Source organism: Pagrus pagrus (genome assembly GCF_965226575.1).
Source record: "Pagrus pagrus genome assembly, chromosome: 24".
NCBI lineage: Eukaryota > Metazoa > Chordata > Actinopteri > Spariformes > Sparidae > Pagrus > Pagrus pagrus.
Genome location: NC_140206.1, coordinates 4,296,252 through 4,323,785, shown reverse-complemented (window position 1 = coordinate 4,323,785; position 27,534 = coordinate 4,296,252). Strand labels below are relative to the sequence as shown.

General features: G+C 39.5%; 1 protein-coding gene across 3 annotated transcripts in view; it reads right to left on the bottom strand.

Annotated features, from left to right (window-relative positions):
• Nucleotides 1–27,534, bottom strand: part of LOC311253428 (inactive dipeptidyl peptidase 10-like) — a 62,083-nt gene that overhangs the window by 27,793 nt on the left and 6,756 nt on the right. For 2 of the 3 annotated variants that reach the window (XM_084347389.1, XM_084347387.1), the window contains 2 exons: nucleotides 4,712–4,826; nucleotides 4,526–4,621 (listed from right to left, as the gene is read on the bottom strand). In XM_084347389.1, coding sequence (XP_084203515.1) covers nucleotides 4,526–4,621; nucleotides 4,712–4,736 — 121 coding nt within the window. In that variant the 5' untranslated portion in view covers nucleotides 4,737–4,826. Of the gene's footprint in view, nucleotides 1–4,525; nucleotides 4,622–4,711; nucleotides 4,827–10,378; nucleotides 10,525–27,534 lie in introns of those variants that run through there. The other variant, XM_084347388.1, reaches the window with a different exon arrangement.

Here is a 27,534-nt window from a genome sequence, read left to right as displayed (position 1 = left end):
AGCTAATGGGACGGCTGACCTACAACACAACAAGTTAGCTCTCACTCTCACAAGTCATTCAGCCTGTCAGACTGTCTCAAAGCAATATACAGTCAATCCATCATATTGTTATTGGATCTGATTGATCTTGTGTCTCAACACCTCCTGCTTTGCACAATAACAGAAATACAAGTTTGGATGTTTAGTCAAACACTTCTGTCAAATACATGTTTTTTTAGGGTAACTGAGCTCTAGAGTTTGAGGAAACAGTACAAAATGTTGGGAATTTAGTTAATTCGCTTTGATGTCTATACCTTAAATATTATCCATGCTATTAGCCAGTTTGCTTAGCTTAGCATAAAGAATTAAAACAGTAAGCCTGGCTCTGTTTGAAGCCAACAAAAATTGTCCTTGTGTACTCTTAAAGCTCACAAATTAACATGCTGTAACTTGGTTGTTTAACGCGAACATGGCCAACAAAAAAAATTATATTTTTAGGTTTTTGTCACATCATCAAGCATATAATTATCGCAAAAAAAATCCCTGGAATATCATGATAATATTTTAGGGCCATATATCCCAAAACAGTTTAAATTCACATTAAAGCTCTGTAGAACTGCAGGGAATTGATGTGTTGATCACTACGCGCCACGAGATCAATCATTAATTAGAATATTGATTATAGCTTCTTTAAAACACCACACACTGTTTACTTTTTCGCACTTTTTATCTCCCGACTGTCAAGAGTGAAACAGATTCCATCAGATCAAATGGGTCCCCGCTTTGACGGAGTGAACTACAGTCCTCACAAGCACACTTAAACATACGTGTGTGTGTGCTTGAGTGTGTGTGTGGCCATCCCAACGAGGGTCCATAATGAGAAGCCACGGGCCGCAGGACTAGTCATTAGTATTATCTCCCTGTGGAAGCGAAGGACGCAGCAGGCAGTGAATCTCTTTCATATCCATCCCTCACTGTTGCCATCCACCTCTGTCCTTGTGTCTCTCCGTCTGTCACTCCCAGCAAGTCTCCAGAAAGGTGTCACGGATATATTTAGTCATCTACCTTCCCAAGTTTACCATTAAAGCTATAATTTAGCTGTCATGTTGTCAACAAACCCGCTGTGATTTTTTTGTTTTTCCTGCTCAGCTCCTCCAGCTACAGCAGCTATTTTCTTTTCTCTTCCTCCCTTAATCTTTTCTCTTCTTCCACGAGCCTCGAACGCAAACACAATCTGTCACACTGTCAAGAAGCCAGTTAAACAACACAGACGTTTCGAGATTCGCCACGCTCGGTGCTGAATACGAGCGAGAACATGTGGAGGCATGTTGCTCTCCGCATGCTGTGTGACACAATAAAGGCCGCAGATCAAGGCTGTGCTGCAACACCTCCGGCCGAGAGCTTCTTATGTAACACGGGAAGAAAACGTAATGAGGAGGTGTTGGAGATGTGGCCCGGGGACAGAGTGGGGAGGAGAAAGGTCAGCAAACTCAAGTGGCAAGGTGTGATGGAGGCAGCATTTGCCCTGATGTGAGGGAAGCAATGTCCGGAGAGCTGTGAATGCATTTACGCTGTGAGGCAGCTGGAGTCACAAGGTCAGGCTTGAATCCATCTTGCAAAGGCTTCGAGTTATGGTCTTCTGGTTCAGAGAAGCTTTATCTGAACTTTCTCCTCCTTGCATTTTCAAAACAGGCTCGCTACTTTAGTTTAAATGCATTTGAGGGGAATTGTTCTTATTCTGCGTCACTGCACGCCGACTTCCCGACAAAAAAAAGGCATGTTGGTGTCTCGTATCTGCAGAGACCCTGCAGCCCTCTGCCTGGATATTTGACGTCCAGGGAATGAGACCCAACAAATCTTTGTGGTGTGTTCAGGAACAGCTGGGACTTTGAATGATTTTAATATGACGTGAGCTTCAGTCAGTTTTCTACTCTGAGTACATGTCAGAGCCTGTACTTTATTACTTTTAATTGAGTAAAGAAGTTGAATGAATACCGAGTCTTTTTTTTTTCTTACACAAGAAACGCTTTTTCTACTTGAGTAAAGAATGTGTGGACTCTTGACACCTCTGCAAATGAAATATAGCAAATAAAAAAGTTTCCCGCCTCTGTGGGTGAAAATTGTACGGAGGCAGAATTATGATCTTTCCAAAAACACATCTGCTGTTGCAAATTAGTTGCTTACAAACATAATTTCTAGGAGACGGGGTTGCTTAACATACGTACAGAGAGAGAGAGATGTTTTTTTCCGCTGCCAGAGGTACAGATACAGATGGTGTTTGGTAGAAGAGTGATTAAACCGAGGGAAGTACAGCCACAAAACGTGTTTGATACGCTCATTAAACACGAGAAAGTTTTCAGAGGAACTGTTAATGGAAATGTAGAAATAAACAAGAAGGAACAAGAGAAGGAAAAGAGTTTATGCTACATTAACTCCAGGTCAAGCTCCATTAATACGCAGGTTTATCTAATTTCTGTTATTTCAAAGCGGTAACTCAAACCAGGAACAAACATACTCCGTTAGCTCTTTCTCCTCCGGCTTCCAGTGACATGTAGAGTCGATGAGAAGATTTCATCGACTGCTGCGTCTTATTGTTGTTGTTTGTTTGTCAGAGGGTGAGAGGATATCTGACCCTGACTCACTGCAGGCCGTCGTACGCTCGATTCAACGCGACACTGTGAGGCCATCTGTGTTCTGACACGCAGGTCAGCAGGAGTCACTTCAATTAGTTGATCTGTTTATGCACTGAGCACTGTTTGTTCAAGTGGAGAGGTAAATAACAGAGATGGCTGGAAAACAAACAGAAGATCAGGAGACGAGGAGCTAAAAGTAGATCCTAACTGGCTGAGTTACAACAAAACAAGTCAATAATTTACTGTCTTACGTCTTCATACTTGATATTTGTGACCAGCTTTATAAAACATCTAAAACATTTCTTAATAAAATCTGCTTATTTTGAAAATGTTATTTAATTCTTATTTTTGTATCATTCTCAGTTTATTTTGGCTAATTTGTTTGAATTCAATTTAATTGTAAATTTGTTATAATTTTATAGGATATGATTTAATTAAATTTTACTTTTTTCATTTTTAATTTAAGGTTGTGTTTAATTCTGATTACTGATTTAAGTGTGAATAAAAGTGTGTAAACTTTAAATAATTTAATTTGATTTGAAAGTGGTTTAATTTGGTTGATAATTGGATTTCTAAAATAAACTTCAATCTAATTATATTATTTAATGTTTACGTGAATTATTTTATTGTAATTTTATTGAACTTTTTTCATTTAATCTGAGTTTCTTTTTTAATTCTGATAACTGATTTGTTTGTTCATTTACATTTTATATTGTATTAAAATGTCAATTAATTCGATTGAATTGTTATTCATTTTAGATACATTTTTTATTTTGATGACTTTTATTATAATTTTTACTTTATTTTTGTCATCATAATGTGAGGCAACACATTTTTGACTTAACTGAACCATTAAGTGAATAAATAAAATGTACATATGCAGAGTTTTCGGTGGCTTGTCAAAGGTTTTTTTAGGGATTTTTTAGAGGATCTTCTGGGAGACCTTGGACAAACTCCTTCTGTATTTCTAAAAACTTGCCGGTGACCCTGAATGCATCTCGGATTCCCGAGAAGTCTTTCAGCTGCATATATTTTGGGAACAGGTGTTTTACCTGCCTGAACGACGTCTTCCGTATGAGATTATCTGGACTGAATTCTCTGTAACTTTGCAGAGAGTATCTCACTTTAGAGTCGATGATCTTGGTGAATAAATGGTTTTAATATATATGAAAGTGATACCGTCCACCGCTCTTCACTGACAAATGTTTGGAGACTGTAATGAAACCTCAGGTGGAGAGATTCTCATTTTCCACTAATGCACTTCCCACAGTGCTCTGAACTTTTCACCCAAAGCTCTCCGAGCGTGAACATGTATTTCCTCCGCTGGTATCCTTTCAGTCCTCAGGTGTGACGACTTTATGTGGACAAAATTGGCTTTTTATTAAATTAACCTGATCCGATTCTGATGCAGCATTTATTTTTGGTGACTTTCAACTCTGCATTTTCAAATCTTCAAGGTGCCATGGGGGAGAAAATGAACCTCGATAAGCAAAGGTGTTCACGGTGAGAAAAGAGCGTGAAGATGTTAAAACCCCACTGTTGTTATACCAGCTGTCGCACCTGAAACTGTTTTGAATTTCTGTAAGAGCCAGACGCGACCAGCTGTGCCATTCAAACTGTGACAAAAGAGCACATATATTTTTATTTCGAGAAGGTAAAAAATACAAAATCATGTTATCAGCCTTCAGAAACTCGCACACACGTCGACTCACCCCTGTCATCATCTAAAAGTCACATTGTTTTGTTCTCCTGTTACATCACCATCACACTCTCCTCTCAATATCACCTCCATGTCTCCCTTAATGCAGACATGTGACACAGCTGAGGAGTTTTAGTTGCCTTGCTCAGTTTGGTAGGAACTGATGCATTTATTAATATCAAGTCTTTCAGAGCAGTGAACATGCAGCACTCACCACTGATCCACGTGGCCTCGGGGTCGTGAACGCTGAACTCTGGCTTGAACAGATCTGCCACAGTCAGCCTCGACTTGCTGCTGCCAGGGAGCTCCACTGGGAAAATACAGTAAACTCCAGTCAAATCCAGTCTATTCTTACAGCTGATAAAAGGAGTATAAAAGCATGCATTTACAGCTGACATACCGGGTGTGAGGACGACCACAGACATGGTGATGAGAGAGCAGACCACCACGATCACCAGCAGAGAGATGGCGATGCCCTTCCAGTTCCTCTGTGGGGGGCTGACGTCCACAAACTCCTGCAAACACACAAAAATAAACGAGTTATCATTGTTGCATCCTACCAAGGGGGACCCTGTATAGAACAACCAATGGGAACGCTTCTATGTTTCCAGAATCATTTGTTCCCTTGGGGTCCCAAGTTCAAAAAGTCCCATGTTCCCAGGTTCCTGACTTCACAGGTTCCTATGTTATCAGGGTCCCAAGTTCTTAATGTACTATGTTTCCAGTCTCTTATATTCCTAAGCTCCTATATTCTCAGGACCTATGTTGTCAGGGTCCTAAGTTCCTAATTTACTACATTCCCAAGGATTTATGCTCCCAGGGTCCTAAGTTTCCAGGACCTACAGTGTGTTCCCAGGGTCCCAAGTTCCTATGTACTATGTTCCCAGGTTTCTAGGATCCCAGGTTATCAGGGTCTGAAGTTCCTAACGTAGTACGTTCCCAGGGATCCGTGTTCCCAGGGATCCGTGTTCCCAGGGACCCAGGTTCCTACTGTCTATGTTTTCAGGGTCCTATGTTCCAAGATTCCTATGTACACAGGGCCCTGAGATCCTACTGTACTACATTCCCAGGGCTCCAAGTACCTGGGTCCTATGTGCCAAGGTTTCTAAATTCAAGAAGTCCTAAATTCCCAGGGTCTTAAGCTCCCATGGTCCTGTGTCCCCAAGGGACCTATGTTCTCATTGTCCTTCGTTCCCAGGTCCTCCCCAGGTCAATAGTCTGTTAACAGACATTAACCCTCCTACTGTGCTCCGGTCACAACTCTAACATTGGCCCTTGGGAACACTGGACACTGTAAACATAGTAATGACACCAACTGCAAACAGTTCAAAATCACCCATCTGTGATTGTCAAACATTTCATTCCAAAACCATATTTTTTTGTGCTAAAATTTTAACAAAAACTAATTCATATTCATTCATATTCTCCTGAATGTAAAAAGGGGCAACATGCAGGAAATATAATAATATTTGACAAACCATCTCAAATGACCAATTACCACACAAAGATTTACTGCATAACCCCGGGGAGACATTTGCCCTTGCAGTTTTAGGGTAAATACACAAAGGTTGACTCCAGTAAGTATCTAATCATATTTTTCTGCTTTTTTTTTTAGTTTGAAGAGTACATTTCATCTTTGTCCACAGATTACTGTAATCCTGTATTACTCCTCTCCAAGTCTAGAGCAAGAACAGCCTGTGCATCATATCCAGATTGGTGATTTATTTTAATACCAGTGTCTCCTCTCCTGTCCTTGCTTCAGTTCAGCACAATGTGCGAACGGTTTATCAAAATAACACATTAAACAATACAAAAGGAGACAAAAACAATGGAAGAAAACATTAACTATTATTTCCTTTTGTCTCAATAAACAGAATGGGCGATATTTCAAGTTTCGTATGCGATAAAGATTTTAAACAAAGAATAAAAGTCATTTTTTATCCGACTATAAGATGAATTGATTTTTGAATTTGCCAGTCCAGCTCTTCTTATAACTGGTCAGTGAAAGGAGACGGACTCCCATGCAGCTAACATTCATCCTGTCTAGACAGAGTGGTGATTATCCAGCAAAAAGAGCCATTAGAGTAAAGCTTTTTGTGCTAAAAAAAAAAAAAAGAGAGAAAAGGAAAAGAAAGACAACACTTGGTCTTGACATGAAAAATGTAATCTGAGCTTTTGATTTTACATTTTTCAGCCTTTCAGATGCTCTCATCTGTGCCAAAGGGCAGAGACGCAGCGGTTTGCTAAAAGACTCTTGGACATCCAAAACTTTTTTATGTGATACAGAGAAAGCTACTGGGTTACATCATCGCTCTGGACTGATCTTTTCACTCTCACTCCAGGCTATGATGATGAAAGTTACCTGCAGCCAGGACTTTAAAACAAGAGAGAGAAAAGAGGGCGAAAATGATGCAAGAGGGATTTTTTTTGGTTCAGCCTGAAAACTGGCGTGGACTCGAAAGTTTCCAGCAGTGCCACTGCAGGGAACTGTAATAGGTAGCTGTCATATGGTGTTAAATTCACCATTCTTCAAAGGTTCAGAGAAAGACACAGAGATGCATCAAAGAAGACAGTGTGAAGCCTCTTTCACACATCAAACTTGTCAGACTGGGTGCTGACTTTTCCAGCAGCAACTTGTTTCCCCTGTAAGACTTGTATCTAGAGAGGTAAGCAAGATACACGTGTTGCTTTCCAGGTACGGGATTTAATATCTGAGAAAAGATGCAAAACTCTTGATCTTAAGCAGCCCATTTCCAGAAAACTTTGATTATGCCACAGCTGTTCAAACTCGCAACTGTCCTGCTTCATTTGCTATGAAGGATATGATGTTACCGTTTCAAAGCAACGGTTTGAAATTTTGGGAAATACTTCATGCTTGCTGAAAGTTAGATGGGAAGTTACTTCGCCTTTCTCCACCTGCACCTCACCCCCCCGGTTGGTTTAGTTTGTTTTTAACTCCAGATATTAGTTTAGTCTTTGTCGAGTCATCTGTTGAGTTTCCTTGATCCTGCCGTGTTTGCCTGTTCCTGCCGATGATCCTGCATAAACTTCATCCACTGATATTCCTGCCTGCAGCCTCTAGTTATTAGTTTAGTCTTTGTCAAGTCATCTGTCAAGTTTCCCTGATCCTGCCGCTGAGTTGCCATGATCCTGCCGTGTTTCCCCTTTCCTGCTGTTGATCCTGAATAAACTTCATCTATTGATATTCCTGCCTGCCATCTCCAATTATTAGTCTAGTCTTTGTTGAGTCATCTGTTGAGTTTACCTGATCCTGCCGTTTTTGTTGCCCTGATCCTGCCATGTTTGCCTGTTTCTGCCACTAATCCTGAATAGACTTCATCCACTGATATTCCTGCTTGCCATCTCTAGTCATTAGTTTAGTCTTCGTTGAGTCATCTGTTGAGTTACCCTGATCCTGCTGTCGTCTAGCCCTGATTTTGCTGCTGTGTTGCCCTGATCGTGCCATTGAGTTTCCCTGATCCTGCTGTGTTTGCCTGTTCTCGCCGTTGATCCTGAATAAACATCATCTATTGATATTCCTGCCTGCTGTCTCTAGTCATTAGTTTAGTTTTTGTTGAGTCATCTGTCAAGTTTCCTTGATCCTGCCTTTATGTTGTCTTGATCCTGTCTTGTTTGCCTGTTCTTGCCATTGATCCTAAATAAACCTCATTCACTGATATCACTGCCTGTCGTATCGTGCATTTGGGTCCATTTTCCTCTTTCCTATTTGTAATTCATCATCGTGGAAGAAGTACTCAGATCCTAAGTACCTTAGCCTGAAAATACAAAATGACAAATGAATGGCCTGTATAAAGTACATACGTTATATTAAGCTAACTGTAGCACTGTGAAACAGCCTAAATCCTTTGAGTTCCAGTGTTATACAGTAGATCCACTGAACAACACTCGTACTGTATGTGGTGCTGAGTCGAGTGTAACTGAAGGACTATAATCATGAAGATAAGAGTCACTAATGTGTCCACAACAATCTGCGTCACGTGTCCCTGTCTGTACTGTCGGCGAGCTGGAAACGGCATTCTTCGCACACCACTGAGCCATCGACTGCTCTCTGAGTATTAGTTCGACATCTCTGAGCTAATTCTCTGCATACTCTGTGTGTGTGTGTGTGTGTGTGTGTGTGTGTGTGTGTGTGTGTCAGACACAGTCCACTGCTACAGTCTGTTGATCAGATTCACTCCAGTGGAAAGGAAAGCAAGCGGGGAAATCAAGTGTGTGTGTCAGTGTTTGTGTTGTGAGTGTGTGTTGTGAGAGTGTGTGTGTGTGGAGGAGAGAGAGAGAGAGAGAGAGAGAGAGAGAGAGAGAGAGAGAGAGAGAGAGAGAGAGAGAGAGCGAGAGCGAGAGAAAGACAGAAATAGATCGACAAACTGAATGTGGAGAAGACTCTAATGTGGATTTCCCAGACATATATCAGATTTTAAGGAAATTAAGATGGAATTTTAACATGAACACATGAATATACTGCAAACATGTACTTGTACTTTAAGTATTTTAATTTTACTACAAACACTTTACCTAAGTACTTGGCTTTTCCTCCCTACATTTGAACACAAATATCTCTACTATCTCCTCCCTACATTTTCATTATTAGAGGAATTAATCAATTATTTACGACGCTTCACAGACGAGACTCTACAATCAACTATCTTTGTGGTGCGTTCAGGAACAGCTGTGTGCAATATGATGTGAGCTTCAGTTAGCTTTGTTTAGAAATGTCCTTCAGAGGGATACTTTTACACTCCAAGTACATTTCAGAGCCTGTACTTTATTACTTTTACTTGAGTAAAGAAGATTAATCACTATTTCTACTTTCACCAGAGGTTTTTTTTTTAACACAAATATCTCTATTTCTACTTAAATAAAATATTACTTTAGTGAAAGTCACCCATATGAGTAGTACTTGAGTAAAAGTCTTTAACCATCGGATATTAAATGTACTTAAGTATCATGATACAAATAAAAGTAAATTATACTTGTATTCACATGTATGTACTGTATCAGATCCAGTATTCAACATTTTTCTGATCATCAGAATCAGTGTTTTTGTTTTTTATTGTACATTTATTTAAACATGCAGCATGTAATCTGTAAAGTAACTAAAGCAATCAAATAGTATAACTTTTGCTTCGAAAAATGTAGTGGAGTGGAAGTATATAGTAACAGAAAATGGAAATACTCAAGTACAAGTAGCTCAAAATTGTACTCAAGTACAGTAGGCTACTTGAATAAATGCACTTAGTTACATTAAATTACTCAAGATATACAAAAACATACTTGAGTGAAAGTAGAGATATCGTGTTAAAATATTACTTTGGTGAAAGTCAAAGTCACCCATATGAATAGTACTCGAGTAAAAGTCTTAAAATAGCCGATATTAAAAATAGTTAAGTATCAAAAGTACAAGTAAGAGTAAATTATACATGTATTTGCATGTATGTATAACTGCATACAATAATTATCAGATAATCAGCATATTTCTGATGACTGGATTTTTTTTTTTATCCGATTGCAGATAAAATAAATGTATTGTAACTAGTAACTACTCTGCAAAGTAACTAGTAACTAAAGATAGCAAATAAATGTAATGGAGTACAATACTTGCCCCAAAAAAATGGAGTGGAAGTATAAAGTAGCAGGAAATGGATATACTTATAAGCAAGTAAAGTACAAGTATTTCATAAACTGTACTCGAGTACATGTACTTAGTTACATTCCATCACAGGAATACATCTTATAATGAGTAGTCCTTTCACTTTTTGTACTTGGAGTATATTTTGATGGTCACACTTGTACATCAACATATCAACATTACTTGTAACAGAGTATTTTTCCACCTAGTTACCCAGAATATTCCCGAGAAACAGCCCTGACCTTGCTGTACTTTATCTTTGAGTATTTTAGTAATCTAGTGTCGGAGTAATCCCTCCAGCAGCAGCAGCAGCACGTCAGAGCCGTTACGAGTCGCCGTCCATCACGAAGCTGGAGCTGTCTCCGTCTGTCTCCTCACAGGTGATGAACAGTAAAATGTCTCCGTGGTGTGTTCACGTACCTCGTCCTGCTGCGCCTCCTTCGGCTTCTTCTTCGTCGGGTCTTTGGACGCCGTCATGGTTCCTCCTGCTCAGCCGCGGTCCAGCTCCTCTCTCCCGGGTTAATAACATCCAGAGCTGCCGGCGCGTCCATTTAGCAGCGGGAGCGGCAAGATGGCGGCATCAAGAGCGGGACGACTTCCGGGATCGGTTTCAAAATAAATGTCGACCCAGAAGCTACATTTAGAGTGTTTATCTTTCTTGTCTTTAAAAACGCTTCTGAAAACGTAATTTTAAAGCCTATGTCGATGATGTTATGGACTATATATGTTTTAATATCCTTAGACACAAGAATAGCTTAAAAATAAAGTTTTTCTCTTTTGTTTTCATTGCTAAGCACTACGTTCTGTAACTTTATCAGCCTGTGAAACGTGTGAAATGTTTATAGTAGACCTATTTTTGCCTCATTGCAACCCAAAAATAAATTTAGGAAGCATACATGATGACCCGCCTTTCCTTTTTTTATGTCGTTAATTTGGGGTCTAGTATTCCCCTGTGAATCTCATTGTTCAACACAACCTCCTTTTCCAATTGAATTTAAGATAAAGAGAGATTATTGTGCATATACATTACTAAATATATCAGGGACATAGTGTATGGATATATTATTTAGACAAAATGCATGTTAAGTTCTTACTCTTATTGTCTTTTCATTGGGACATTTTGGTTTCAGAAAATAGGTGTGTACTGAAAGTACATAAACAGGAAACAGATGTCTTCCTGTAATTAAATCATAATTGTTTGATTATGTATAAAGAAGATGCACGCTCATAAGATGAGATAAGATAGATTTATCCCAAGGGGAATTGTGCAGCAGTAAATAGTAGGAAAGAGTGCAATTAAAAAATATGATGCATCAATAAGGTGTAAATCCAAAATATACACAAAGCCAAAAATGTAAACAGATTAATGTTAAGCATTAGAAACATATAAACAGGTTAGCTGCATAGATATGGCATGTTTAGGGCTATGGTACACTGTAGTTTACAAATATTGATACTTGAAATATATATAACATATATATAAGTTGTGTGCAAAGAACAGTACCAGCTCTATTTAATTTTCATGCAAAAATGAAGATTCATTCTTCCTACAGTTTTTGCCATATGCTTTTATTTTCTTAATAAATGCCAACATCCGGTGTTCCTAGGGTGAACGAATGTAGCTCTGTCCATGGTGCTGATAATCCAGCCAGTCTGTGTCCATTGTACTATATAATATTATATTGATCTAGGTTCTGTGATTTCAAGGTGATGGAAATTATCTAAGTTAAATTATGACTGAACACAAAACAATCACCTGCAGGATAATTATCATAATGATGGTGATCTTATAAAAATAAAACACAAGTAAGAAACAGTGGACGAAGTACTCAGGTGTTAGATATTATTAGCATCAAAAATGTAAAGGTTAATTCTGCAGAATGGCACATTTCAGTTCATAAATATTCTAATTATTGATTTATTAATGTGCACATCACATTAATTTTGCAGCAGGTAAAGGTGGGAGTCATTTTTAAATAACTTTTCATACTGCTGCACATCCCTCAGGATCAATAAAATCTTTCCTTAAAGGATAATAATACATCATATCTTATTACCTAAGTGCACCTGAGTAAATGTACTTAGACTTAAAGAGGAAAATGGGGTGATGCATCTAAGAGAGCTATTCTACTGATAGAGGGGAAGTATATCCCCAAAAATTGACTTTTAAGTGTTGCATACCACAAAAAACGTTACAAATTGTGACACAAAGTTTCAAAAAGGGGGATGCATCATAAACATAGGTTGCACGGGGGCATGCAATCTATAGGGTGGTTTCCTAGCTGGTATTAGAGGAGGTACTTCCCCCAGATAGCCCTCTTAAATGTTGCATACTACAAAAAAAAAACATTACAAAACATGATAAGGAAAGTTTCAAATTGAATATTTACTTTACGCCCCTGGGGGATGCATTATAAACAGGAGAACAGGGGGATGCATCTAAGTGGAGGTATCCTAGCTTGTATAAGGGAAGGTATTTCCCCAAAACGTGCCCCTTCAATGTGGCATACTACAAATAAAACGTTACAAAACATGACACAGAATCTGTCAAATAAATTACTTTCCATCCCTGGACCAGTGTATCAAGGTGGAGGAAGGGGGGGATACATCTTTCAGGAGGTTTTCTGGCTGCTTTTAGAGAAGTTGGCATACCACCAAAAAAAACCCAGTGTATTAAACAGTCTAATCACGAGCCGGCTATTAATCAAGTTATTTAAAACTTGAAAACAGTTATGATGTTAGCCATTAATTAAAGTAAAAATCATGTCTGTGGTTTAATTAATCCTGACAATGACGCTGCACAGGCCATGGTTAGATTAAATAATATCCCATCATAGTCTTCGCAGAACTTGTCTTTTATAACAAATTGTATTCTTGCCGTGAATCAGTGTTTGTACAGCTGTGTGTAATATCCCCAGAGGGACTTACAGTGTCTCGCACTTTGTGGTATTTTTACCTCTGATGATGTCAGATTACTCTACTACTCCTACAGTATCACTTCAGAGACTGAGAGCTCCTCTGTGATATCTCGTATTAGAATATCCCTCGGAAATAAATTATAGGATTATAGCTCAGCGTGTCATCGGAGAATGAAACCGGGCCGAGGCTTCGTCTGAAATCCCTTCAGAGGCGAATGAAGCGAGACAATCGAGCAGATCAGTAACCAGCTGGCCTTTCCTGCCGCCGAGTGACTGATGCAAACTGATAGGTGTCACAGAGAAAGCCCCGAAGACACAAACCCCCTGAACGCCACGCACACACGTTCCCATCCAAAAATAATGAAGATAACGGGGAGGTGGGGAAATGAAGATGGAGCAGGAAGACAAAACAAGCCCGGGGATATAAATCTCCTCGTGTGTGTGTGACGGGTTTCTGGGGACCAAATGTTCCCACAAGGACAGAAAAATGGCACCTATGAAGAACGCCGACAGGTCGCTGAGCCCCGCTCCCCTTAGTTACTGTTGCCACGTCTGTCAACCTTTGCATCCTAGAACTGTGCATAATTCAGCTCTGGAATGCCATTGTAGCAATGACATAGCAATTTAAGCTAACGTTGCCGCTCAAAGTAAGTGTTCGTTTAACAAACATAAGCAAGATTTTTATTTTTCTACCAGCAGACGATCGATTTCCCAGGCTGAAATGATTTGTTAGCGAGCTAATTAAGCTAACCTTAGCTCAGAGTTTGTGGTAATTTCAATCCTTTGCTAACGCAGGGTTATCCCAGGGCTATGCGATGTACACTTCACCTCCACTAGCACTGGGTTAAATGTACGTTCAAACACGTAACATGTTTTCTAATTCTAGCATGATGTGTTTGTTTACTTTAGCCCTTTTACACATTGGCACATTTTATTCCCATTTAGTTCATTTCAAAAGGGATTCAAACCCCACAAATTCAGGATTAATGGTAAATAAGCCCAATGCTAACATTGGGTTAGCCTGGGGCTCAGAAGGTCCTTTTAATGCTTTTAATCCTGGGCTACGTGCAGTGTGTAAAACCCTTTACTTAGGTAAAAGTAGTAATACCACAGCATAAAAATACTCTGTATGCCTACAAGTATTAGCATCAAAATGTATAAACACGTAGTGCATTTTTCTGAATTCTTTGGGGTGAACATAAATGGCAACAGCAAGATGGAGATGATAATTTGGTCAGCATCTTCTTATTAAAAGTTCAACTTCTGGGATCATCTTTGACTGCGTTTGAGCATCGAGCATCAGTGACGTAAACACAGAGTCCTAATCTCCATCGGCTTGGAAAATAGTTCCACCTGTAGAGTATAATAATCTGAATCTACAAGGTTAGTAGCCTAATGTTGTAGTGGAGTAAAATGTACATTAATGGATTTAAAATTGTAGTGAGTGAGTACGCCTGGAGGTATAAAGTAGTATAAAACTGGAAGACTCAAGTTAGAACAGGCAGGCCCACCTCAAAATTGTGCTAATTAAACATTAAAACTGGATAAACTTGCATAAGCTAGCCTGCTGTGTTGAGTACATGACAGTTCTGGCACCTCATGCATATTTAAATGGAGAATCAGGATCTTCAGAGTTCAGCTAGAAGGGTTAGCAGTGAGCAAAAGTCATCAGACATGCAGTAACACAAGTTTAGCGTGCTTGATGGAAACCGAGTGAGCAGCGTTAGTGCTCGAATGGAGACAGGGAGGAAAAGCTTGAGGTCATGGAGCAGCGAACGAGGGGAGGAAATGGCAGCGGATGGAAAGCAGAGGGGAAGCAATAATGGGTAAATGGACGGATGGTTGGACAGAGAGAGACGGGTGGAAGCAGAAAAGAAAAGGCAAGAACAGAAGAAGAGGGAGGGAAAGATCCTCAAAGCTTGGGTTGGACTCTCTTCCCTCAACCATTAAATATTTAGCAGGCAGAATCAGAGACCACATGGAAATGATCTCCCTCTCTCTCTCTCTGACCTCTGCTGGTGTTTGAGAAGTTCACTGACGTCCCCAAGGCAGAGATCTCCTCCACCGTCTTCAGACCACAAGCTGCTTTTGTGCCTTTGTGTTTGCACATGCATTACTTTTGCAGCAGCCTCCACACTCACATTTGATTTATTTGTTCAGAAAATAACATATTACAACTGCTTTATCATCATGTTTATGTTTCGTACCGTTCGAGTTTCATTTTCTAATTTCTTTGTGTGTTGTTCCTCGTGAAATATTAAGTAGTTTCGAGCCTCTTGGCCTCCTAAAAACCGAACACAACAAACTGAGGATGTTTCTTCCCATGGCCATGTCTTTCACTGACTTCACTTACATCTGGACAACCTTTAAACCACTGGGATCAACGCTCAAATTCATCATCTTCCAGTGTAAAAACAGGCTGTTATTTCTGCGAAAGCTTCAACCGGCAGCCGGCGAGACAAATATCGGTCAATATTCCTCCTCCGGTCCTTCCGGTTCTCACTCCTGCCGTCTAATCAGGGACTGATTTACACCAGAGACGCCAGGTGAATGTAATTAACCTGCTGCCAGGAAGGAAACCTGCAGGGCTCCGAGTGTGGAACCACTGAGGTTTGGTTGAAAAGTGTTTCTTAGATAAGGAAGGCTCCTAAGTGGGTTAATTGACCCAGACGGATCTGAGGCGAAGTCCTGATAAGAGCAGGTTAAAGTCTGGAAATGATGAGGAAAAAAGTGCCTCGCTGCTCCCCTGCTGCTGTTCATATGACAGACACATCATCCCTTAATTACATAGTCACATCCAACTAAAGTTAAATTAATCTGTCTTTTGTCACAAGTTGACTTTGTAAGACTCCAGATTTCAGGTAAATGCCGAATTCGTGAAGTGTTGGCAGAACGGGAAGACCAGAAATAACAACTGTTACACACTTGGGAGTGGGAGGTGGCACGGTATGACGACATGAAAACAGGGTTTGTAGCACATTATTTGGACTTCACGTTACTCAATCGCGAGTCGTAAAACAACAACTCATCGAGTTTGACATCATATACGCAGAAACGCTTTACGCTACCGAACTGTTTGGAAAAAGGGCAGATACTTTCAAAAAATACTTGGACGAACCATCTATCTATCACCATCTACCATGAAAACATCTTTTACATCGAGAAAAGCCTTAATTGTTGTGTGTCGCTCTTCTTTTAATTAAACAAACTCTCCAGTTCTGATATACCTGATGCTATAGCAGCTGCGTTAACCTCTTGAGGAGCAGTTGTTTTTAAACAAACAGTCGCTCCCCTCCCTGGTCATTATTTCTAAAACACCTATAGCTGCCAGTAGTTACTCAAAGGCCGCTAATCAGTTCAACCACTAAGTAGCTCAAAGCCTTGCAAGATGTATTTGCGAGCTCACACCCAGCTGCCTCACAAGGCAACAGAAAAATAGTGGATGTTTGGTTGGTGGTAAGCAACTTTTAAGTAATTAATGTATTGCATATCAATGTGAAAAGTTATTCATCAGCATGAGCCTTGATAAATAGATCACATCGTCTTTGTAGCTTCTATTTTGTTTCCACATTACGACAAAAAGCTCTGGATCAGTCTCGGTAAATTCGGCTGCTGAGATACAATCACCATTTTGCAATCTCTGGATAACATTTCTTTCCAGATATGTGATGTTTTTTGGTATCCATGTTGAGGGCTGGGTGTTATTCCATGTCCCTGGAAAAAAAACAACTTGTTTCTGTGTGACCGAAATATTAAAAGGATTTGAGGGAAAATGGAGCCATCTTCATTTTAGAGCACCAGGAACCAAAAAATATATTAAAGTCACTTCAAGCACAGATAAATTGCAACCATCCTAGCATCCTGAATTACAATATTGGACTGGAACAAATTTTAATTCTGGTGTGAGCAATACATCATCTAACAAAATCACGACCAAGTGGAGAGTTATTACTTTTCCAATGTGTGTTTCAGATGATTTTAAATTAATAGGATCCTCCGGTCACAAACATCCAGAAAAAAAGCTATTACATATCATCTTTATTCTTTCTTCAGTATTCCCCGTCTGTCCTCAAAGACCAACGTCTAAATTATAATAATAAAAGAAAACGTCTTAAAGGCTGCTTCCTTGAACATGAATTTATATTTCAGTGTGTTTTGCAGCAGGAGGGGCCTTAAACGCTGAGCTGAGTGAACGCTTTAAACCTCCCCGAGGCCCTAAATGTCCATTTATAGAAATGCAAAATTTCAACCAGCACAGGCACAAAGACAATAAGCTGTGTGTGGGAGTGTAGTGCTGCTGGTAGATGAAAGCACGTACCTGCAAAACATATTAGTCATCATCTCCATGATGATACACGTGGATATTTTAATCTACACCCTGTTTTTATGAAAGGTTTCCCCATCAAATGACAGCGTAAGCTTTGTAGATGAAGATTAAATAACGAAAAATGTGTTTTTGCTTTTTACACAACGGCTGTGAAATGCTTTCATGACTAAGAGTTACGCACACAGGGCTGTTAGATGAATCACAGCCATGAAAGTGCAATGGGTGATATCATGAAAACACAAACTACATTATTTATAGCTGCATTTGTGACCGTTTTCCTTGCGTTTGCCCTGAAACGCCTAGCGTAACATTTGTTGTTGAAATAAAGTCGGCAACAAAGAAAGTAGTCAGATCTTTAATTTAAAGCAGCTATGAGGAGCCTTTATTTGTCTTTGATTCTAGCGCCCCCTGTGGACGAAAGCAGTTTGAGCACCACTACCTCGAATTGTAAAGATCTAACTTGTGTGTTTGAGCTCGTATTGTAAAGATCTTTATCCGACTAACTTGTGCATTTGTTTTGGAAGTTAGTGAATTAAAGATGCAAAATTTTTAATACTACTTTTCTTTAAAGCAGCTACAAGGAGCTTTTATTTGTTGTTGATGCTGGTGCCCGCTGTGGACAATAGCAGTATGAACAGAGTCGGTATGAATTAAACTTTGCTTCAGTGCCAGTGTCATTTTATGTCATAGTTTTGGGTTTCTGTTTTGTTGTTTCCAGTTTTATTTTGTAGGTTTTATCCTCATGTGGCATGTTTTGTTTTACACTTCCTGTCTTTGTCTTTTTTCCTGTTGCTTGCTCCTAGTGCCTTTTAGATTGTATTTGTTTTTCTTGGACTATCAAATTCTGACGTCTTGAAAAAAAATGCAAATTAATTTTCAGTTTAACTGATAAACTGACTTATTGTTTCAGTTGTACTTCTATAAATTGTTGGGTATTTACATTTGTATCAAAATGTCATTGTCAGCTCTTTTTTAATTAAATTAATTATTATCATATTTTATCATCACACTTTTATTCATATAGAAACATACAACAAGCAAATAAACATCTTAATAATAGATGACAATCTGGAATATGTCTTAATCATAAGAGTCGGTGGGGATGTGAGAGCTGATCCACTACCTTGATCTAGAAAAGTGGGTCAGAGTTTACTGACTGACCTATTAACCAGCCTGAGGCTGTGGTTGGGCATCACTCAGCCAGGCGTCCTGAGAAAGACGATTTATTTCAAAGAACGAACTGCAGGGTTGTAAATTTTGCCTTTGGGGTTTCACGGTGTGACGTCTTGACCTGGAGGGAGTCCTGACTCATATTAGTTACAGAGTGACTGCAGATGTCACTAAAATGACTGGAGTCGAGGGTCCAATATAGGCAGACATGGGTCTCTAGTGAGTGTTAGCTGCTACAGATTGGGTCAGACTTGTTTCACCCAGCAGGAGAAAGAGTCTGAAAAAAACAAAACAATCTTAATAACGTTTCAAAAACGTTAGAATCTTATATTAGTGGAAGTTGTCAATGTACCAGTGAAAAGCCACTTTAAGGTTTTGCAACTTGTTGATCAAATGGAGGGTTGAGTTCCCAGAGTGGACCCCAATTAAGGCAGTGCGTCCTGAACAAACAACCCAGTAACACCGCAGTTCGTGACACAGTCAAGAAATGTAATAGGAGTTGTGTTCATGGGAACCAATCGTCGACTTTGTTTGACACCTTTTAAATTGGAAAATTTGCGTTCATATTCAATTTCATCAGTATTTTGAAAATCGATTTCCTGTCCTCATTTAACCACACCCGCCACCCCGTCCAACTCCCTATCTGAACTTTTCAATTGTTTAGACAACTTCAAGAGCACTAACAAGAAACTAGAGGATAAAGATGGTTCATTAAAAGCTGCTCACACAGTTGACCTACCTGTTTTTTCTGATAAGGATGGACACAACCTCTGACATTTCATCATTAGATATTTAGAGTTTACTTTTCCTGATCATTAACAAAGAACTGCATCTTCTGCACAATAAAACGTCTCTTTAGCTGAAAACAAAAGCCGTCTGAGACGAGTGTTTACCGTAGCTCCACTGGCTAAACAATGTAGCCTGCAGCCCATTCATCACTCACAACAACAGTCTGAGTCCTGACACACTTCGAGTCCCAGAGGACGCGTTTCTGTTTCTCAGAGCCTCGACTCTCCCAGGAGGCAGCGCTCACACCTGGGACCACACGATAAAACACACATGCCACTCTTCTCCATTGAATCTCCGGCTATGAAGGAAAACTTGTCATAACACTCAAAACACCTTCCATAAGAACCTTGGCGCTGTTTCTATAAATAAGAGCGTATTGACGCCTCACCTCCAGGAACCTGAGCTCTGGGTCCATCATGTTGATGTGTGAAGAATCAAACTCAGACAGCAACTCCCTCCTGTGAGTCCGGTTGTTTCTCAAAAGTGGGCAATATTGTCCAAAAACAATAAAAAATGCATTAGGAGTAAAAAAAAAAAAAAAAAAAATACAATAAGCAAGTAGAAGATGGTCTCCTCTCCTGCTCTTTCCACCGGCGTGTCTGTCTGTCTGGCTTTTCTATTCAGAGTAAACAGACGTCTCGTTCACACACACATGCACACACACTCACAAAACCCCTCTGTTCTGGTTTTACCACTTAAAAAATGGTGTCATAAGTAAAATCAGTCAACCCAGTTTCACTTGGCATCATTAGACTGATTATCTATTAATTCGGTGTCAGGGGGAATTCGCCTGCTGGTGACTCTGAGGTCCGCTGAGCTGGATTCACTCAGTTTTCTAAGTTAAAAAGGACAACCGGACGAAAGTGGGTTTAAAAGAAAAATGTCAGGAAATTCAGTTTTATTGCCTTTTTTGGTCAAGATAAACAATCCTCGTTGGCCTCAACTTTCACACCAAAACACAGTAATTCATCGATAAGGGGCATAAACTGTATTGATCTACTTTTAATTCACACTTCATCTTCCAAACGGGAGATTTGCACTTATATGCCCGTCCTAGAGCCTATAACAGCCAATGTGTGATCATATAGACAAGTGACCAGCTCTTTCTTCCATCTCCTGAGCCACTCACACCAGCCTTTAGGTGATTGATGCATCATGCAGCCAATGAGATTTCAAATCCAACAATTTATATTTTCTATCAGTTTTCAGAGCCCTAAACTTGGAAATTGTGCAAGTTTATGTAGTTTTATGTTCTTTGAATAGTCGTTTTTTCCACCTAAGCACTTGTTTTGACTATTTTATATGCATAACTTTAGCATTTATAAGGAAATAAAGAACTATAATGAGTTTTTGCCACCGTTGTGTCACATCGTTGCCAAAACTACATACAGTGCAAGAAACTCTAGCAATAAGACGATGAAATGGGTCGTAATTATTGATTTTCTAAACGTGGTTTTCAAACTGGGGTCTTGGGACCAACAGGGGTCCATGAGTGGGTTGTGGGGGTTGGCATAGGTCAACGTTAAATCTGGAAGTCTATCTTTGAACTGTGATGAATATACGTCACCAAGATTGGGTATTTTCACAAAGTTTGCTTTGATTTTCTCCCCAAATACATTTGTTTTTTAGCCTCCTGTACCTCAGTTGTTTCAGTACTGTAGGCGTATATGTGCAGGAAGATGCTTAATGAAAATTGACACTTTCTATCAAGGCACAACAATAAAACAGATCAAGAAACGGAGGATGTTAAAGGGTGAATTTTTCCTCCAAGACATACAGCGCTCGCCTGCTGTTCAAAGACACGAAATTTGCCTGTAAGACGATTAAAAGCCACAAATTTCTGACATCTAAAAATCAAGGCATCAGCAAGCAGCAGGAAGGTTGACAGACAGCAGAAAAAATCCCAGAAGGCTTTCAGTCTAGAGGGAGGGATTCAAACTGCGACATCAACTCTGCCACACAGCAGGAGTTCAAAGTCAAGTCAACCTGCTCAGACAGATTATAAAAATTAAAGTAAGACGTGCTGCTGTGCTGCAGGAGACACAGTGAACTTGTGTTTGCCTGCCGCTGACTTCCAAGCTACTCACAGAGGGAGACACTGTCTGAATTAAAGCCCATAGACTTATTAAGTCACCGTAAAGACCCATTAATTTACACACTTTGTGGAGAAGCTGCGAGCAAAGATAACTTTGTAATTAATTTGCCTTGACGTTAGCTGCAGTTCTTTTAACATCTGGGTGAAATTTAAAAAACAAACTCAAATGAAAAGTTAGAGAAAGCAGGACTTAAATGCTCTTACTCTTTTATTGCTGACAGTGAGATAAGATTGAAACCACTTAAATGATGCTACAGCCAGCAGCCAGCTATCCGTTAGCTTAACTGGCTACTGGAGAAGAAACACCTAGCTTAACTCGTCATCGGCACCTCTAAATCTCATTAAATAATGTTATATCTTGTCACAGAAGATATGATGTGTTAATTAATGAGCTTTAAAGGTGCTGGAAGGTGGATTTTGTTAACTTCTGTCATAGCCAGGCGATTGTTTCCCCCCTTCCAAGCTTTTATGCTAACGTGACATTAGCAAACAGGCGGAAACAGCTAGCTTGACTGTTTAACCACCATCTCCAAATCTCATGTTATTTCGATCTGTGCAAAAATGTATAAGTTGAAAACAAGAAATTAAAGTTTTGCCAGGAGAAGGAGGAGGACGTTTTGTCGTCGACAAAGAATGCTACCTGGTAAACCCACAATTTGCTTGTACACTTCCTCGTGTTTCCAGTCTTTATGTTAATGTACGTTAACAAACAGGTGGAAATAGCTTGCTTGACTCTTTTACCACCACTTCCAAAATCTCACAAAACAATGTTACATCTTGTGTTTCTAATATGTGCAACTATTTTAACACAAAAGTTGTGGGTTTGCTAAATGAAGAAGGCCAACTGTAGTCAACAAAACTACAAAAAACATAAGTGTTCATTTGTCAGCTTTCGTGGTGCTGGATGGTGGATCGTTTTCTAAGTAACAGAGCTAGGTAATTGGCAGCTTTTCCCCCAGTTTCCAATCTTTATGCTAGCGTTACATTAGCAAACAGGCGGAAACAGCTAGCTTTGCCACCACCTCCAAATCTCACAAAAATAACGACATAGCTTGTTTGTTTCAGCTGAAAAAATGTTACTGTCAAAACAAGTTCAGACCAGCCAGGTGGTTTCCAGCCGTCTCCAGTCTTCTTGCTTATGTAACACTAAATAAGCCAGAGCCTGCTGGCTGTAGCCATAAATTTACCAGATATACAGTTGGTATAAATCTTGTCATACTCTTGGGTAAGAAAGGTGTAATTTTGCTTGAGTGAGAAGGATTTAAAACACGACTTTAATAATGACTTTTTCACAGTAAGAGCTCTTTACAGTTTCCAATTCTCCTTCGTCTCTCCCATATTGCCACCTGGAGAGAAGCCATGGATCACAGAGTTCATTACTGATTAAGAGGAAAGCTTTTATTAGTCAGAGGCCTGACAGCGCTGCTCAGCTTTTCTTTCTCTGTCTTTATCTCAGTGCTTTTTATTCAGCTCCATACTGGAACAACTGGCCACCAGATGCTATTTACACTCACTGGCAGAAACATTCATCACAAGTATAGTGAAGACTTTAAACAAAAACCTAAGAACAGTGTAATTTAATGTGATCTTTGTTCAAATACATTGATTTGTGTTTGTAAATCTGGATTAAATGGCCTGTGGCGAAGCAGCCCTACAACGGGTAAAACTTCCAAAATGATGATTATTTCAGTCGACATCCAATAGTGAAGGAGCAGGAACATTATTGAACAGTATGTGGTGCAGCAGCGGGAAGTGAACGCATCACATGATGTTTATTTTGTGGTAATAAAGACGGACGGCATGTGGTACAAACTGAGGGCACCTGCTGTTTTCAGTGATGAATGCTAACAACGCTAATGACGGTTATTAGCTGTATGCTAATAGCTGTTCATTGCTACAAGACAGAATATAGATTCAGTGTCTTTGTAGGGAGGAAAATGTAATTTCCTGACTATTTGTATCAGTTATTCCACGTTTTGCCCTTTTTTTAAAAAAAAGAAAACTATTTTTATTCTTTTCTGTTACCCATGTTATTCCTGCCTCTGTTTTTGTCTGTATGCTAACATTACTGAATACTCTCAATTCTATTTTGTGAACTATTGCAGGTAGTGAGCTAATTACTAACTCACTAGCTAGTGCTAGTCAGTTACGACAGCTCTCCAAGCATTTGTACTTTCTTTGTATTGTGCTATTTAATCCCCTCTGCTATTTTTTTCACCATCCTACATCATTTTGTTCATTAAACTGTCGTTTTGGCGGGAAAATAAGCTCTCCAACGGTCAAGCCTGTTCGTTGACGGAACAAGCATTTGTATTATCTCCTGTTTAATTACTGTAAACAAACCATTGCTCTTTTCTGGAGTAGTTATACTCCAACAGAGGAGGTTAAATGAAATGAAGCTACAAAAGCTTTCTCTATTTTGGCCCATGTGGCTCTCCATATTCTTGATTTACAAGTCGCGAGTCGATAGTTCCAAGTCGACTTCCAATCTGAATGCGTCGTACGTTTAAGTTTATACATGAACTATGTAGCATAGACATTTTTACAATCTACAATCTACAATCTTGTGACTGGTCATATCAGGAGGTGGGTCTAGGTGAGAAGAATGGGAAGCCAGTCCGCGTTTCAACATTTGTAAGCGTCAAACAGTTTAATATTTTAAAGGAGAACTCGGGACAATTTCCTGTCGTGTTTGTGGTGACCAAAGCAGGGCATCTTAGACAAAACATGATCTTTTCCTGACCGTGACCAAGTGGCTTTTGTGTCTTAACCGAAGCTGGCGACGACAAACATTTTAAATTTAGGCTAAAGAAATGCAAAGTTGCAATGTATCTGTGGTTGGCAGAAACATACATGGTCAACATGTATTCTGGCGATTGGGTTGGGAGGCCTACAGCCAACTATGTCTCTGAACATTTCATAACACAAACACTAAATAAAGTAAAAACTGGGGATAAGGTAATTCTCCTTACTGTTCACTGTGTGCGCTGCCATATTGAGGTGACGTCAGGTGTGTTTACATCGGCTAGATTGATCTTGCATAAGTTAGTTCCAGGTTGCAAGTGCCTCTGATTGCAGCATCATTTCTTTCCCTTATCTTTTGTTTTGGCACTTAGCTGAGGTTGCAGATTAGTATCTTGCTCAAGAGTCCTCTGCATGAATCGAGGCTTTTTGTTTTTATAGACAGACACTCTTGTAAGAATCAGTGGAGGCACACTATAACACACAACAGTAGACTTGGTTGCTATTCCATCCTTGAATTATCCGTCGGGAACACATCTCCAGTCTCCCAAGCTGCATTTTTGTCATATTCTACAAGCCGAATGAGGTGAAAAACAGAGGTTTCTCCTTTTTGCCTCTGGGCTGCTGCTTGCTTTCATAGCAGTGACCTTGGTTTTAGGCAATTATATTTCGGAGCCGTCTAACCTGAGAACATTCCTCATGAGCCACGGTGTGACTCACTGACCTAAAGATAAAGCACATCAAAGTAAACAACGGCGTGTGCAACAAGAACAAGAGCACTTCAGATAAACCACAAAACAACTGAAGCATTTAAGAGATTTGAATCAAGAGGGTGATGAAGGAGGGAGGTCTGATAATTAAAGCTTTATTTGTAGTTGTGTGTTTTATTTTTATGGAGCTGCAAGAAGTCACAACAATCTTATTTAAATTATTTACATGTCGCTGTGGTCTGAACATCAGAGTGAATATGAGGCTATAAGAAAGAAAAAAAACATCTTATCAAATGCTGATGGATTACTGACACCAGTAGACCAGTCTTACACCAGTCTTGTGTAAGACCGCCCTCTAGTGACAAAAAGAAGACTTGCATTCATTTATATTCCTGTGTATGCTCTGATTTTGAACATACAGTAAGCAGAGGCCTTCAGGGGCCCAAAAGCTGCAGATTTTGGTAATTGAATTACTTGAAATGTGCATTTTGCTGCACCACTTAAGCACAACATAAAATCAAACAATACAGGCTTCAATACGTTTTATTTATTTCTTTATGTGTTGAGAAAATTCTCTTCTGTCTTAAGATAAACTCTTTAAAAACCTTCTTGGATTAGCTGGAAAATGCATCATCACAATACTTTTACTTAAGGTGCATGTCTACAGAAACTAAATAAACAAACTGTTTTCATAGTGTTTTGTTTTGTTTATATGTGGCAGACCCTGCCACCTTTCCAGAGTTTGTATCATTACCTCAATATTGTAAATATCAAAAAGAGAGTTTGAATGTTCTTCTGATACTACATAGTGCCCCTTTATTTGGAGTTTAAACGCAGGATATCTCACACTGTAGTATTGCTACTTTCACTTAAGTGAATAATACTATCATCGCCATGTGGGTCTTGGATCTTGGCAGCAGGATTTCTCAGCTCACACTCTGAGCGCCTGGCGTTCACACAATAACAGTGTAGGCTGGACAACAGCTCGGGATTTAAAAAAACAACAAGTCTTATTCTCTCAGCGCCCCTTTCATACCTCATTAAATACATAATTCATTGGATTGTTGAGGCCTCTCTGCTTTATGTGAGTGAGTGGGAGGGGTTCAATTAGCTGCAGAGGCTAACATGCTAATCACAGGTCGATGAGCATCTTCAGCACACTAAAGTCAGCTGATGATGGTGATGGCTGAGACAGGATTAGTCATCTTCCTCCGCACGCTAATGAGGTTTCTTTACTCCGTGTCCGTCTCCACGTTAGCAGATGGCCGTGACGACGCACAGGGTTAATGTTAATATTCAGTGATTCTGACTGTGACTGAACCGAGCGGGCTGTTAAGCTCTTCTGTTATGAAGGCAATCTGTTCGGTTTCACAGGTTTCAGGGTTGGAGATCGGCCCAGCGACGGTGGCAGAGAGTGAAACGTGTCAACTGAAAGACGAGTTCCTGGTTTTAATGGATGGTTCGGTGTCAAACTTTTGTATTTTGCGTGAGATATTCAGTTTCTGTCAGAGTTAGATGAGAAGATTGATACCACATATGTCCGTCTATAATATGAAGAAGTTTGTTATCTTAGCTTAGCAAAAAGACTAGAAACAGCTGAAAACAACCAGCCTATGTCCGACACTATCTGGCTGCAAGCACCTTGAAATCTCATTAACTAATATGTTATGCCTTGTTTGCTTCATAAATACAAAAACTGAAGTTTAAATGTTGTTTTTACACTTAGTTAGCATTAAGCTAACAGGCTAATCCCAGTTGCTTCATATTTACTCTACAGACGTGAAATTGGTGTCAATCTTGGACAACAAAATGTCAAACTATTCCTTTAAATAAATCAAAAATAACTTTATTCACATTAATAGCACTTTTTTTCTGCCTGGCTGCTGCTGTAGTTGGTGTGGTTTAAACTAAATGCGACAAAATGCAATGCAATCAGACTGAGTGTATAAATAAATGTCCACTGAAGATACACAAAATGGCGGCAGATGAAATGGAGACTAACTTTCCTCAAATGAATAAATAAAACTAATATAAATGCTACATTTCCATCATGTTTTCTACTGTTTGAGGTTTGACTGTTTAAGTTACCAAACTTAATGTAATTTTTGAGCAATTTTGGCAAATGATCAAATATCTGATACAAACTTTCTTCTCTTGCTTGCAATAAAATGCTCTCAGGTAAAATAAACATTCAATATTTAGAGTTAATACGCACAGTGATTTTGTGAAATGCTGCTCAACAAGCTTCGGCAGGTGGAGAGTGAAAGGCTTTCTTAATTCTGCAGATACACATTCAATCTTTGTAGAGCTCAAGGTCGGGCTTCTCAAATGGAGGTTTTCAGCAGTGAATCGACAGAAAGATGTTTACGTTGTCAACAAATCACCAGCAGAGCAGTCAACAGTACATCTCTGAGGATGAAAGAAGAAGTTTTAAAAGACGAACCTCTCCTCAATTTAAGGGGCATTTAAAGCTTGTTGCTTCTACAACTGACTCACAGCGACGCAAGCATGAATACACTCCTACTCTCCTGACCCTGTGCAAATGGGGGTTTGACTACTATATAAGTATATATGATTAAAATGTCCAGGAATAACAAGTTACTAAGCAACAACCAGCATGACGAAAACAGCCAGCAAACATGAACAACAGAGGAAGGGATGGAGGGAGGGAGAATCACGATGGCGACTCATTTTAAACATGCATACATTGATTTTAAACAGCGATTCTTATGTCAGGTCTGCTGTGATTGATGTTGGATGTTTAACACGTTAATAAAATCAGTCTTATCAGACTTCCTTTATACATATTTTAGTTAAAATCTGAT